General features: G+C 47.0%; 1 protein-coding gene across 1 annotated transcript in view; it reads left to right on the top strand.

The window, feature by feature from the left end:
- The window catches only part of LOC147882753 (uncharacterized), a 201,525-nt gene that overhangs the window by 83,778 nt on the left and 102,554 nt on the right, over positions 1 to 15,193 (top strand). Inside the window, 2 exon segments of the mRNA XM_087400494.1 lie at positions 12,967 to 13,074; positions 13,249 to 13,596. Coding sequence (XP_087256620.1) covers positions 12,967 to 13,074; positions 13,249 to 13,596 — 456 coding nt within the window.

The raw sequence follows: 15,193 nt of genomic DNA on the forward strand, positions 1-15,193 counted from the left end.
GTATGCTTTGAGAGAGAAGAGGATGATTGAACCCATATGTCTAATACTTTGCTTGTGCCTTATGGCAGCATGCTATGCGTGCTTGTAATGGATACACTTTCCATCATAATGCACTTATTCAATAGTGGTCATGATTAGACTGATGGTACATGCCCCATGCGGGTTAGTTTGATGATTTCACTAGTGAGGTGGATTTGGATTATTCTTTGCACTTATCGGGTCACTTTGCGGTATCTATGACTTTGCATTTTGGCCTGGCCTCTGTAGGTGCAGACTAGGCATAGAACCGTTTCTCTTTGGGCATGCAGGATTTAATCAAAAAATAGCAAATGCAAAGAGACATTTTCATCAATTTACTACTGTTATGCAACAACGTCCATTGTCCCTTGATGAACAATCCGGCTTTTAGGTTGCCCTCCATTGTTTGGTTGAGAATGATCAACGGAAGTTAAGAAAATGACAGTATGTTCTTGTCAGAAAGCAATGTAGGATATGTTGGATAATCCTCGAAGGGGTTATGGTATCCTTTGCCTAAAGATTGAGGGGGGTTGGCCATACAATCACACGTGGCTCTTTCTATAAATGCAATTTGCATAGCGGTCCAATCATCTCATGGAGGTTTCAAGTTTTGAGGAACCATGGTGGTGTGGCAATCTTATATATCAAGCTCTATATATGCGGTATTTTTCTTCCTCCTTGTCCAAGCTCATGAGAGTCGTCTGAGCTCTTCTTGCTACTTCGTAGCAGGTCTAGGCTGTCGCTTGTACTTGGCTGGTAGTAGTGTCTTGAGTCATTGTATCTGGCAACAAACCCAAAAGGGGTGAGCCATCATCCAACACAATATCAGATTGAGTTTTTGGGTTGTCTATTGAGTTGCAAACCTTTCTTTGTAATATTTCTTTCTGAAAATCGTTGAGAGGCAACTCTTGCATATTGACCTCAGACTCTGACATGACGTGTACATGTGATGTAGTGCCCCTAAAAATAGAATCCATCATGTTTACCATACCCTCGTCATCATCTAGCACATCCAGGAGACTATAGCCTTGCTCAAAGTGTGAAGGTATATGCACACCCTCCCCACCCTCCTCATCCTATCTCAAGATTTCACGTAAATATAAGATTTTGTCTCAAGGTTTTGTGTCATAATGGTATCCAATATTAATCACGAACCCAAATAGCATTGACTTACCGATGATCCATCACCACGTACAACACCAACCGTGGGTACTGGTTCGGGCTCCTCTCCATACATCCGCAAATGGCGCATGACAATACGACGTTGATGCCGTACTTCTCGCTTGCAATGAGTGCAATGACAATACAACCTCTTCGTAAGCGCTCTAAATCCCCTAGATGGGCTGGCCTCACCATTGAGTTATTTGCTGAATTTCGGGATTAATTGAGCTTTGTTCTATTGCGCATGATCAATGCTGCTTGGCTTTTTGGCAAATTGCCTCTGTTGTGGAGAAAGGGATTGCTGTCATTATGTGAACATTTGTCAGACTGGCGGCCGATTACACTCATCATTTCTGGCATCTGGACAAGTCTCTTGCTTGGTGGATGACCTGTCTCAAATGTATATGGAACAAGTATACTTTCTTTCAAGCAGTGGGTGTTCTTGTGGTGTTGTTAGGTGGGTGCATTACCTGTGGGTTCTTTGTTGGTTACCAGGCGCATTGTGTTGAAATAAGAAGCCAAAGTGAGTCAAAAATGAGTGTACTAGGTGTCTAGGAGGTGTTTTATAGTCTGAGTCCTATGGATGCCACGTGTCATATTGGGAGTTATCCCATATGCATAGGTTTTCATCTGTGTGTGTGTGCTCTTATATAAGAGTTGTACTTGTCTAGTGTCAAATCAATCGAGTATCAAGCTACAAGCTCTTTGGTCTACATGTGAGTACTTAGATGATATTCGACGATGCCTCTTCTTTGTGGCACGTTGATTTTGTGCTATCTTGTATGCAGAGTTCTTGATGTCCCATGGGCCCATTTTGGCCTTTAGTGGACAATAATACACTTTCTTTCTTTCTTTCTTTCTCATTTTTTTTCATTGCTCGTCATTTCATTTCCATTTCATCATGTCTCCTTTTGAGTATCACTTCCTCTCTCCCTAGCCTACCCTCTCTCTCTCTCTCCCTCTCTCTACCATGTTCCTTCATGTGGTATCAGAGCCTCCCTTCCTACCTTCCCCTTCTTCTTGCTCTATCAAGAGGATGAGAGAAGCCCGCAAATGGAAGCTCCCCTCTCCTCTACGGTAGAGCCTCCCTTCCCTTAGCCTCGCCATGGTTCCTCGCCATCAAGTACTCCGCGGTCCTCGTTTGTGAGTTCAGCTCACTCTCGCATCAGTTCATGGTTCTCCCTCAGCATTGGCGGACATTCTTTGTCAGTTGGATGCCATAAACTTGTTTTGGAGCAGTCTAGCGGCTGCTTTTTAACCTTTTGAGGTCCGATTTCCATGTTTTTTGAAATTTTGGCACTTCCCAAACATAAGCGACCCTGTCCTGCACCTTTTCGAAGGGGAAATTTTTTTCAATTTTTGTCCGTACGTCTGTATGGACCTCTGCAGACGGATGCACAACAGTGCTAGGAGTCCGTACAACTTGTCAGAAGGCGATTCCGAGCAGTTTTAGGCTATTTTTTGGCATTTTTTGCTCAGATTTGGACTACCGTGACCTCCAGCAGTGATTTGAGCTTCCTGAGCTTACCCACAAGTCAATTTGACTGTACGGACACTCTGGTACATTTACTTGAGACTTCCGACAGTGGGGAATACTTTTTTGACACCTCGTCATCTCCGACATTGCGACATTGCGGTGTTTGACTGTCGCGAGTAGTCAACTATCATTTCTTTGATGTCGGTACATTCGGTGACTCTTCGATCGACACATTGAGAGTCATGACGTGATCTCCCTTGCTAGCTGCTCCTATGGCCTTCATCGACACATCATTCAAGGGCATTCTCGCCTGGTTCTTCACCGACATACCTCTTTGCATTAGGATGTGCACACTCTTGTGCGGTAGCTACTTCGGGCTCATGGGTTCTCTGCCCTTGCTATGCATAAAATGAATGAAATATATCTTTACTACTTTCTTGTTTGAGTCGAGGGTACTCTGCCCTAGGTTGTCCCCCAAAATGAATGCAAATAAATCATGTGTGTTGAGTCAAAGGTTCTCTACCTTACTCCCGTGTAGCCTCAGCTAGGAGGGCTTCTTTCTTCAGGGAATGGAAGGATTCTCCTTTCTTCTCTGAGACTACTACAGGGTTGAGGTGGCACTTTCAGCCTCAGCCTTGGTTGTTTTCCACCTCACTCTAAGGGGGTTTTTTATTTATTCTCATGATTTCATGATGTATTCTGCTTTGCTTGCTCTCGCGGGTTTTTTCTCTTACTTAATAGAAGTCTCTTTCTTGAAAAAAAAAAAAGGTTCTCTACCTTGGATAGTCCTCCTAAAAAGATGTATTTTCCTATTTTGTTTTGGTGTGTGGCTCCATGTCTCTCATTAGCCACTGGATCCAGAAGGCAATGCACTGTGGGAGCCATGTATTGGCTTTGATAGGTTTAGAGGGGGATGTATTGTGGGAGCCATGTATTGGCTTTGATAGGTCTCGTTATCAGGCTTGGCCGAGTTCCAGGATGATGGTGTATTCCTAGACCTATGAGCTGGTCATGTAGCCATGCTATAACGTGAGCCTCTGAGCCTATTGAGTCTAAGCCATGAGAGTGCTTGGATCAACCTCTGAACACTCTCAGACTTTAGCCTCTGAGTTACATAGGGTGCACAGTTTGATGACCATCATTATCATGTTCTGTTCTTGGTTCCATTCTAATAGTCCCTCACCTTAGACCATCATTGTCATGTTCTGTTCTTGGTTCCATTCAAGTAGTCTCTCACCTTGCCTTCATGGGAGGGTGTTGAAATATGAAGCCAAAGTGAGTCGAAAATGAGTGTACTAGGTGTCTAGGGGGTGTTTTATACTCTAGTGAGTCCTATGGATGCCACGTGTCATATTGGGAGTTATCCCATATGCATAGGTGTTCATATGTGTGTGTGTGCTCTTATATAAGAGTTGTACTTGTCTAGTGTCAAATCAATCAAGTATCAAGCTACAAGCTCTTTGGTCTACATGTGAGTACTCTCATTTTTGTTCATTGCTCGTCATTTCATTTCCGTTTCATCATGTCTCCTTTGGAGCATCACTTCCTCTCTCCCTAGCCTACCCTTTCTCTCTCTCTCTCTCTACCATGTTCCTTCACATTGCTTCCTTGGCTTGCTCTACATGTTCACATCTGAGGGACAACGTGTTGCATCTTCTATGGACCATATATGCAACCCAAATCGATTGGACTATGTGGAATCAAACATGTAGTGGACAAATGGCTAGCTTCAAGTATTTCAATTTCTCTTTCAGCTTGGTGAGCACCCAACCTTTTTGTTGGTTGTGAGTGAACATCCACCCTAGAGGATAACCAAGATGACGAACAAGTTGCACAGGTGAGCCAGTTTCCCCAAGCCATAGAAGATGATGCCATTCTTTTGCATGCAGTGGTAGAAACTTAAATTTTGAAATTTCACCTATAAGCCAATAGCCGAAATCTGTAGCATATGAGGTTATGAGTACTACTACTATCTCAGTGTTAGGGTGTCCTAGGACCTAGGGTAAGGTAACCTATAATCACGAATGGTGACTAAAAGAAGAATACACCAACATGAAGATGCAAGACATGGAATGGAAAGGAAAGTAGAAAAGCAAGACTAGGCAAGCATAATGGAAATGAAAGAATGCTAGAAAGAAATGTACAACCAAAGCAAAGTACTTACATGATCAAGAAAGGGTTGAGGCTTGATTAATTTGACATGAGAAAGTACAATGCCTTTATAGGATAGGCACACACACACTCTAAGTGTCAAATGTATATGGGATAAGTCCCATAGTGACACGTGGCACTCTAGGATATAAAGTAGTATAGTACTACTCAATAGAAACACACTAAAAGTCATTCAAATTGACTCCATTTCCTAACACCCCCCCATGGAGGAAAGGTAAGGGACTACAAGAATGGAACCAAAGTCATGATAATGACGGTCATGAAAACTGTGCATGTCGGTCTAGAGCTAGACATGGTTCCCACACAATCTCAGAGGCAAGTGAGCATGGCTCAGAGGCTAGTGAGCATACCATAGAAAGCTCATCTAGCATGGCTCAGAGGCTCATCATGCATGGATGCATGATCAACTCAGAGGTCTAGGAGACCAATGCACCAACAAATAGACCTATCAAAGCCAAAACATATGGCTCCCACAGTACATCCCCTCTTGGCTCCAAAGACTAATGAGGAACATGGAGCCACACACCAAAAATAGAAAAGAAATACATCAGTTCAGGAGGACTATCCAAGGCAGAGTACCTTTCTTGACTCAACACGCATGATTTATTGCATTCATTTTTGGGAAACACCCCTAGGACAGAGAGCCCAAACACATCATGCTCAGAAGGTAAACGAATCATCATCTCCATCATCCTCTAGATGTTGGAGACAGACATGTCGGATTTGAGTAGTGAGAGCATGATCCTGTGTCGGATGGTCATCTTCGTCTGCATCATCACTAGTGGTGGCGGATGCCACCCAACTAGCATGATCCTTCGATTGTTGTTAGGCAAGCTTCTGGTATCACCTGTCCTCTGTATGACCGAGCTTGTTGCAATATGTGCACTTGAACGGCTTGAATGTCTTTCCTCGTGCTAGTGGAGACGATGGCCTAGATCTCCATTTGCTGGTGGAGGCAAGAGCCTATGTAGTATCCAATGAGTAGGATGGAGATTCTTTGTTGCGGCGATCCTTTTCAAGAAGAAGAGACACCATATCTTCGAAGGTAGTCGATGCAATTCGAAGTACTTCAAGGGCATTCTCAAAGTCTTTTGGCTCTCTTTGAGTCTATGTGATCCATGTTCAGTCAGTTTTTGTGGGGGGTTTGTCTCGGTGCCTAATACAAAGACACCTGCTCTGGAACCTGGGAGAGGATGCTATGTTTAGACAGCCCAAGACTGTGGATAGCAGGAGAGTGGTGTTCCAGGAGGGTGTAAGTGCATTGATACCTCCGAATTCTTTGCAGGGGCAGCCCATATCCCTTGGAGCGGGAGGTTTTTCCCACGATGAGCAGGTTATAAAGTTGGGACAGCCACGACAATTACTTCCTAATTTTGGTTAGAGACGGTCAGATGTCTCGAGTATTCCACAGGTTTATACTCCTATGGAGATTGTTGATGCATCTTCTATGGACAATTACAGTTTGCTCCCAAGATGCAGAGTGCCTCTTGCACATGAGGATGAGGCTATGCATGGTGAGGAGGATACCTTGGCTAATGATGCCCAGTATGATCCATTGGTTGGTTATGCCAGGACAGATGTGGCTTTTGCAGTTATTGACTCAGGTCATATTGCGCATGGGCAGGAATCATTGATATGTTTGCTTTGTAAGTGCCTCCATGGCCAGAAGCAATCCCCTCGAGCTTGGCTTCATAGGTTTGATACCGTTATGAGAGCTCGGGATGTGATGCGCAGTGAGACAGGTTATGATCTCAGTAATTAGGAGGTTGCTATCCTTCTGAGGTTACTTGCCATATGGTCCTTTATGGACAGGGATGCTTTGCATTGGGAGCTGCATGGTCTTGATGATGTTTGTCTTCCGATACTTGGTTGTTTCAATATGGAGAGGGGGAAGTTACTAAGTACTCCATTGCCTGTATTGGCTCCATACTTGAAACACAGTAGGTTTGACGATCACAGATGAGTTGAGCAGTAGGTTATGGTTGATATGGCAGCCATAGCACTTCATGCATCCATGACTGGACTTGGTTCTCACATGTTTGCCATTGGGGCTACACTTCCGGTTCTTACTTCGGTTGCAGTGGGAGTTGGTAGCATGATTATGGCAGATTTTGGCAGTAGGGAAGTGGTTGTGGACATCAAGTCCTTATGCTTCCAGGAGCAGCATGCAGGCGATGCAGGTTGGGTATACCAGCAGAGGTCTATTGGAGGGCATGTGCTTACGGTCACAGGTGGTATAAAGACATTTTCTTTGCACAGTGACAGTTTGGGTGCTATGGACTTAGCACAAGAGCACGTGGTGGTGAGAGTTCACTCTCCCAGTGAGATCTGGCATGAGATTTGGTTGAGAGGCATCTACAGCTTGTCATTTTCTATCCTGCAGACCTGATGTATGCTAGCAGCTTATCCTCTATGCACTTTGCACATTGTAAAGTGCCGATGGGCATAGGATGACGGTCTGGTCATCTTGTTTTTCAGCCTATGGCTGATTGTATTATATGTGTACTATACTCCCTTAAAGGCACACTGCCTTTAAGTGGGAGGTTGTTGGGGTAAAGGGCAGTGTGCCCGCCCACTTGTACAGTGCCCGTATATACTCATATATATTATGATAGAGGAATAAGCTGGAGTAGCTTTTGCTCCACCACTTCTGGTGTCTCCTTATCCCTTCGTGCGTGCTCTCCTCTCCCTCAGTAGCATCTTGCTAGAGACTCAAAGCTTGGAAACCTGCAGAAGTTAGGCTTGGTTTCTACACACGTGGCCGGTTTGGGGGAAGGGGGAAAGCAGACAAAGATGCAAAAGGGATTGTGCTGCTTCTCCTCCCCGGCTGCTCCATGCTGCTCCCCCTAGCTCTCCCCTTCCTCTAGCCTCCGCCCTCAGCCCTTCCCTCTCCGCTACCTTCCCCCTCCGTCAGCCTCTCTCTCCGCCGGCCTGCTCCTCCTTCCCGCTGCCCTTCTCCTCCCTGCCAGCCTCCCCCTTGTTGGCCTGCTCCTCCCTCCCCTGCTGGCCTTCTCCTCCCCGCCGACCAGCACCTCCCTCCCCTGCAGGCCTCCCCTCCCTTGCAGCACCTCCTCTCCCCCCCGCGGCACTTCTGCCCCCCCCGCGGGTCTCCTCCTCCCCCGCGCATCAATTCTGCCCTCCCCCCCCCCCCCCCCCCCCGGGGGCTTTCTCTCCACCCCCCTCGGGCTGTCTCCTCCTCTCCTAGCCCCTCCCCCCCTTCCTCCTCTCTACTCCTACCTCCTTGCCTAGCCCTCCCCCCCTCCTCCTCTACTCCTACCCCTCTACTCCTCCTCTCTCTATTCCTACTCTCTATCCTAGCCTCTCCCCCCCTCCACCTCTCTATCCTACCCCTAGTCCTATCCTCTCACCCCCTAGTCCTATCCTCTCACCCCCTCCTTTAGCCTTCTTCATCCCCTCTCCCCCTTCTCTCTCTACTAGCAGCATTTTTAGTCGGATGGAGCTCAATAGTGTTCAAGTCAGCCTTCCCATCTCGATTGACGATTGCTCAGCCTTCAGCCAATCCTTGCCCGCTTCCACCGGCCGCGAAAACGGTCATTTTCTCAAAAGACGAGTTGCAGCGGCTCAAAAAAGATACAGAGCAGGAGAGCTCGACATCGCTCTTTGCTTGCATCCATGGGTCCCACCCTTCTAGGTTACAAGCTAGGGACTGGATGCTCGCCGCTCTACCTGGAGACCTCGCAAGGCACCTCACAGATGTTCGTGTGCTTGGGCGAGGTTTCTTCCAGATTGTTTTTGACTCCTTGGAGGTAGCAGGTACAATGCTTCAGGCTAGCTCGTTAGCATTGAGCTCCAGGAGGATTTTTTGACCCCTTTTTCTTTGGGGTTTGATCTTGTCGAAGAAGACAGCCGGATGACGTCACTCTTCATCAGATTTCTAGGCCTTCCTTAAGTGTACCATTGATTGCTACATTCCATTGGAGCTGTTGCCTTTGGAGTGGTTACTGCGATCCCCCCTCTTCCTGCGATGCCTACTTCAGCACAGCAGAGGCAGTCACGTCCGATGGGGTGCCGCGTGTTCGGATCATTGTCTCCGACCCTAACATCCCGGATTACCACATTATGCTTTAGCGTCCAGGTGGCTCCTTCTTCAGACAAAGAGTTGAGATTGCAGGGAGACAAGATCAGTGTAGGATTTGCAGGACCCTTGGGCACTTTGCCAGAGATTGCCCAAGGAAAAAGAAAAGACCAAAAGGATCTAGGGGTGTGCCTCATAGCTTCACCCAACTTGGACCTTCTTCACGACCAGTTCCTACTGCCTCACGCACTGCTAGACCTTCGACTTCACACCTAGGACCATCTGTCTCTCATCCTAGTACTTCTACAGTGCGGACAGGATAGTCGGCACGTCTTGCTTCGGTCGTCCCCCGTTGGATGCCTGTCAGAGTTAGTGAGCCAATACCTCAGGCTACCACTGACGGGGCCACGGACCTGTCTCTTCAGGCAAGAGACATCCCTGTCCAGGTTCCATGTGCAGATGAGACTGCTCCTGATCCTGCTTAGATGCAGGAGCGCTCATCTAGGAAGAACCTTTCTGCAGAGTCCTGTGCTTTACTTGAGAAGGGTGACAGAATTGTGGCTGAGGTCAGGCAGATGTTACCACGTCTGCCTACACCTGACAGAGGTAAGGGGATTATTGGTTCCACTCCTCCTTCCACAGGGCTCCTTCGCACTCCTACACCAAAAGTACTTCTTCGCACTCCTGCGCCAGAGGTACTTCGCAAGAATTCGTTTTCAGTTCTGTCAGACTTGGTTGAGTTTGAGGCGGAGGAGGAGTTTGTATCCTCCACACTTGGGGAGCATATCTTCCAGGACAGAGTTTCCCCCTCAGTAGGGGGGGGGTGCTTTCCCCAGTTGACTTTCCTCCTCTTGATAGGAGGAATTTTTCGCAGGAGAGAGCTTTCTCCGCTACCAGGTCGGGTAGGATCTTCCATGCAACCTCCTCTTGCAAATGAGGATTGTTCGTTGGAACGTTCAGGGCCTCGGGATGTACCTCACCATCGCCGCAGGCAGCTGATTCGTAACCAACTTCATTCAAGTATTACTGAGGGTCCCACGGACATTGCGATGATTCAGGAACACAAATTGGATGCCAGGTATTATTCCAAGTCGGGTAAGCTTCTTTCAGGCCACACTTTTTGGTCACCCGCCTTGGGTACCAGGGGAGGTACTTGCATTTTTGTTTCTTCCTCTATACTCCCCTGGGTGATTGGACACGGGATCATAGTCCCTTTCAAAGCTCAGTGGATTATACTTTTGATTGATGGGCATAAGGTTGATCTCTTAGACATTTATGCACCCGATTCTAGAGGGGATCGTGTTCTTTTTGGGAAGGACTGCTTTCTTGGTCACATTGCAGATGCTTGGATTATAAGGGGCGATTTCAACATGGTTGAAATGCCCTTAGACAAAAGGGGTGGTAGGGAAGGTGGCCTTCACTCCCTAGAGAGCAATGGCTTTTGGATCAGTGATAAGGACACTCCAGTCTAGGGGATTGACATAGGGTTCACTTGGATTCAGAGGGGAGTCTCCGTCAGATATTTGGGATGCCAGGTTGGGTTGGGCATCTCTCTAGCACAATAGTTTGCTCCCGTGTTGGAGAGTATCAGGAGGAAACTCATCTTTTGGAGTTCAACCAGACTTGACCTTGCATCCAGAGTTGTGGTTGTGAACCAGGTATTGTTGTCCACTGCTTGGTTTGTCTGCTCATGTTGGTGCAGATCTAGAGGTTGTATCGCTCAGCTCATGAGACCTATCAGGAACTTCCTTTGGAACGGTTTAGATGGCACCTCAGATTTTGTAGCCAGGGTGGCTTGGAGACCCTCATTCTTCCCACAGGAGAAGGGGGTCTCAATATTATTGACCCGAGCTTGCAGTGTATGGCCTTGCTCTGTGGCCTTGCTCTGCAAGTTTGTAGTATGTGGATCGATGCCTGGACAGGAGCCCCGGAAGGATTTTTTCTCACACAGCATTCAGTCTTACACCCCTTCTCATGGGGGAGATTAGTTGGACAGCAGCAGATGAATCTTTACTTCAGCCCATCTCAATTCCACCCCTTCCCCTCTCATGGCTGCTATTCTGAAAGCTTGGGTTTGCTTCAGAAACATACTTCGCAGAGTTCCACCCACTTCTCGTAAAGAGATTCAAAGACAACCAGTCATGTGGAATGACTTGATTTTGGATCATCATGGCAGGCCACTTGGAGTGTCACATTATATGCAGTGGTCTAGATGGGAGAGGGGACCAACCTCTACTGTAGACGCTTGGCAGGCCTTTATGAGACTTCTAGAGGATCAGAGACTTTTAGCAGTTGGCCACCTCAGAGGAAGTGCACTCAGGATACAGCAGATACAGGCAGCCATTCCGCGAGAGTGGATTGACACTGATGACATGCCGCTTATAGAGTGCACTTGGTGGGGAGCATTCTCAGGGATGGGCATTCCGTTACAGGTGATTTCATTGCAGGATGCACATGAGGATACCCTTGTCTCTTTGATGTTCAGTCGGGAGGCAGACTTATTAGATCTTTTGATGATATTCTTTTGGAGGTTGCATTTCAGCCTGTCAGGATTGCAGGGTTCATGGAGTGGGGCATGGATTCACAGTGGTATCTTGACCCTAATCCTATTCTCCTTGTGCTAGGGTCTTGGAGACTCTGGCTGTATGGTGGTTCCCCTATTATGATCTTGCAGTGGGACCCAGGGGAGTGGGAATGGATTGATGAGGGGCACCGAGAGAAGAGCTTTCCCTTCTTTCGCTACACAATTAGAAATGCCCGAAGGTTTCAGCTCCGCAGTAGAGGTTGGAGGACCTCCAGAGCACCACATTGGGATAGTTTTTAAATTTCCGCAGCTGTGTGGAAGAAATTTTGGCATAGGTTCTGGAAATCCCTCAGGAATAGAAAGATTACTCTTTTCTTTTGGCTTTCTATTCATGGAGGGATTGCAGTGAACTTGTGGAGATCCGGGTTCGGGGCTGACCCTACTTGTCCTCGTTGTCACATGGCATTTGAGTCAGTACAGTATTGCCTTTGGGAGTGCAGATAGGCGAGGACGATATGGGAAGGTGTTGCTAGGATTTTCAGCATCTTTCATACAGCACCTTTCTATATGACCTAGGGTTCAATGGCTTGGTTATCTCTTATTGGCCCACAGGTTTTTTTCGAGGGACATGATTCAGATCCAGCCTTCATTGTACGGCAACACTCAATGGAGTCTTGTTCCCTCCAGGATGTTCCCCTTACTCCTTTCGGAGCTGCTCATGCCTCAATAGACACGTCTTGGGAGATTTTGGCTAGCATTGCAGCTTGGTATATTTGGAGAGCGAGGTGTACAGAGGCCAGGTTCACCCTTCCCAGGCTATGGTTAGTATTTGGACTGACACAGTACACACTCTGATGGCCATTTGGGTGAGCATGCAGGGATCCTCTAGAGCAGCCACTGCCAGGAGAGTTACTTTTTTCAGAGTTTGGAGGGGATGTCCTTTCTTCTCTGAGTTTCCTTCAGGGTTGAGATGGCATTTTCAGCCTCTGCCTTGGTTCTTTATTAGCTCACTTTGAGCTGTTTTTTCCTCATGCATTGCATGATGTACTCCCGCATTTGAGCTTGCTCTTCCGGTTTTCATTTATACTTAATGAAGTAATTTTCTTGAAAAAAAAAAGAAATGAGGCATTGTCCTTAGTAAAGCCTCTCTGGAAGCATGAGGCCCTCCCACATTCGCATTTGGAGGTCAGGTGCAGTGTAAATCAGCATGGAAACCTGCCCAATTCAGGCCTTGGCTCCACGCATGTGGCCAGTTTGGGGGAAAGGGAAAACAAACAGGAGGCATTGTCCTTAGCACAGCCTGTCCAGCAGCATGAGGCCCTCCTGGATTTCCATGGAAAGTTAGGTGCAGTGTGTATCAGTGTAGTTGAGGGATTTGGCGGTAACCAGAAAAGCTTTGAACACATGCATATGCATGTAATAGAATGGACTGTTTCTGTAAGATACTCAATAATACAAAGTTTCCCATTTTATAAAGCTCTCAAATGGACTCTCTAACACCTGCAATTTTTTGAAAACAAAGAGGAGCAGAATGTCATAAAAAGAGATTGATAATTGCTAAATGTTGAGATGGTGCAGAGTAAGCAATTGGGACAAAGGGATGAAAGACTGAAGTCCTTGTTTCATGAAGCAGAACATCTAAGGAAACAGAACAGAGAAGCTATTTACACTCGAAATTCTGCTCTTGTAAGATCCTCATGAAATTTCATTTCCAGTGTCAGTGATTTTGTGTGATGTTTTGATGAATGCAATGTGGAAGGGTGTAATTTCTTCTAACAGCATCATTAGAAAGTATCTCTTTGTTTTTCGATAGCTTTATTATTGAATCAGATGAGCTTTCATGCATTTTATTTAATTCAGTCCCAGATAAGAGAAGCAGAGAAGCTTTTTGAGAAGTTGGAAGCAATGGAGCCACTTATCGTGAAAGCAGGAATCCTGAATGAGCAAGAACATAACTCCATCTCTGAGGATTGTTCAAGTATTCCCGTCACTAAAGTACGTAAGTCACTGGATAATGAAGCGAAACAAAGGTCTAAGAATGATGGATCCAGCAGAACACCCCCAAATAGTAACATGGAAAATTTGACTGTGGTCCCAGCTGATGAGGTCAAAAGTGATGGTGGAAAATTTCCACGAAAGCAAGCTTTTAAAAGGTGGTCCATTATACTGAACAAGATGCGATCAGCCCTTTTGGTGTTTGTATCTAAGGTGACAGATATGTAGCTTTTCTGTATACATTTCTCATTTCAACAGTCTTAAAGTAATCTGGCCATAGGCATCTTTTAAAAATTTTCCATGAAATAAAAGAGAACACACCAAGAGTAAAGCACCCAAGGTAGAAATACATCATGTAGAGCATGGAAGAACTCATGACATCAAAGGACCCAAGTCAAACTTTAGTGCTTGCTTTAGTAGGGCTTAGAGGGCTCGGGTCTATGGTGTAGGCATTAGGGGAGAGATGCATAGGGAAGACAATGAGAGGAATGTAATGGAATGCGAGCTATATATTTGTAATTTTATCTTTGTTGATGATTTGATTTCTTTTGCGCTTGAAAAAAGTAAACTTGGTTTACCCCTTGATAGAGAAGTAAATCATAAAATTGATATATTTCGTGAATATACCCCCCTGTTTGTAAACCCCTTGTACAACCAGCCAATGCTTAAAGGAAAAAAAGCTAGATGGTCTAAATTAATGCAAGAAAGTGATATTCAATTGACACATCGAAATGTGGTAACAGATTTCCTAAACCAAATGCTAATGGTTAATGAATTGAGTTTTACTCAAGTCAAAAATGATTTCCTAGGTTGTCGAGTGAGCTGCTCTCCTCCCCGAGCTCCCTCTGGTGCTCCCATCCCCCCTCTCAGCCCCCCTCTTCCTCAGCCCTCCCTCTCACCCCCCCCCTCCCTCAGCAGCCCCTCCCGCCCTCCCTCCCTGCCCCTCCCCCGCCTCCTCTCCCCATCTCCCCTGACTCCTTCCCCCTCCCTCTCTCCCTCCCTACCCCCGATCTCAGCCCTCTCCTCCCGCTCCCTAACCCCGCCCCTTCCCCTCCCCTCTCAGCTCCTACCCACACCTGCACCCACTCCGTTTCCTCCCCTCTACCCCCGCCCCTACTCTCTCCTATCAGCCTCCCTACCCCCGCCCCCCTGTCCTCTCCTCTCAGCCCCCCACCCCCTTTCCTCTCCCCTCAGCCCTCCTACCCCTGGCCCCTTTCCTCCCCTCTCAGCCGCCCTACTCTCAGCCTCTCCTCTCAGCCCTCTACCCCTCTCTCTCAGCCCCCTTGTCAGCCCTCTATCCCCCTCCTCTCTTCCCTCCACACCTCTTCCTCACCCCTCCCTCACCCTCTAGCCTCTTCCTCTCTCTCAATGGAACTGCAATGGTTCTTTTACAGCACAGCCAGGCAATCTACGGGGGGCATTCTTTGGGAGAGATATCATCTTTTTCACGGAGACACACGAGAGTCCAGAGAGACCTTTGCCACGAGTGACAGGGTATACATGGAGATTTGCCTTCAGGCAGCACACTCGGACATTTGGAGTGAGAGGATCTGGAGGAGTGGCCATTTTGTACAGAGAGCATCTCGATCGGATCATCACAGTGGAGAGAGCGGATTCACATGCCCGATTCTTGTGGGTACGCATCCGCCGCAGAGCCCCTCAACGAGATCTTTTTGTTGCAGTTTGCTACTTCCCCCCGGCGCAGTCGATCTATTCTTCCACTGGACCAGGCCAGTCCATATTTGAGGATCTCTCAGCGGACATTGCAGATTTTTCACATCGCGGAGAAGTCATCCTTTTAGGAGACTTC

The sequence above is a fragment of the Dipteris shenzhenensis genome, chromosome 29 (genome assembly GCF_047967505.1).
Source record: "Dipteris shenzhenensis isolate YYH24624 ecotype China chromosome 29, Dip_SZ_1.0, whole genome shotgun sequence".
In the NCBI taxonomy this organism is placed as follows: domain Eukaryota; kingdom Viridiplantae; phylum Streptophyta; class Polypodiopsida; order Gleicheniales; family Dipteridaceae; genus Dipteris; species Dipteris shenzhenensis.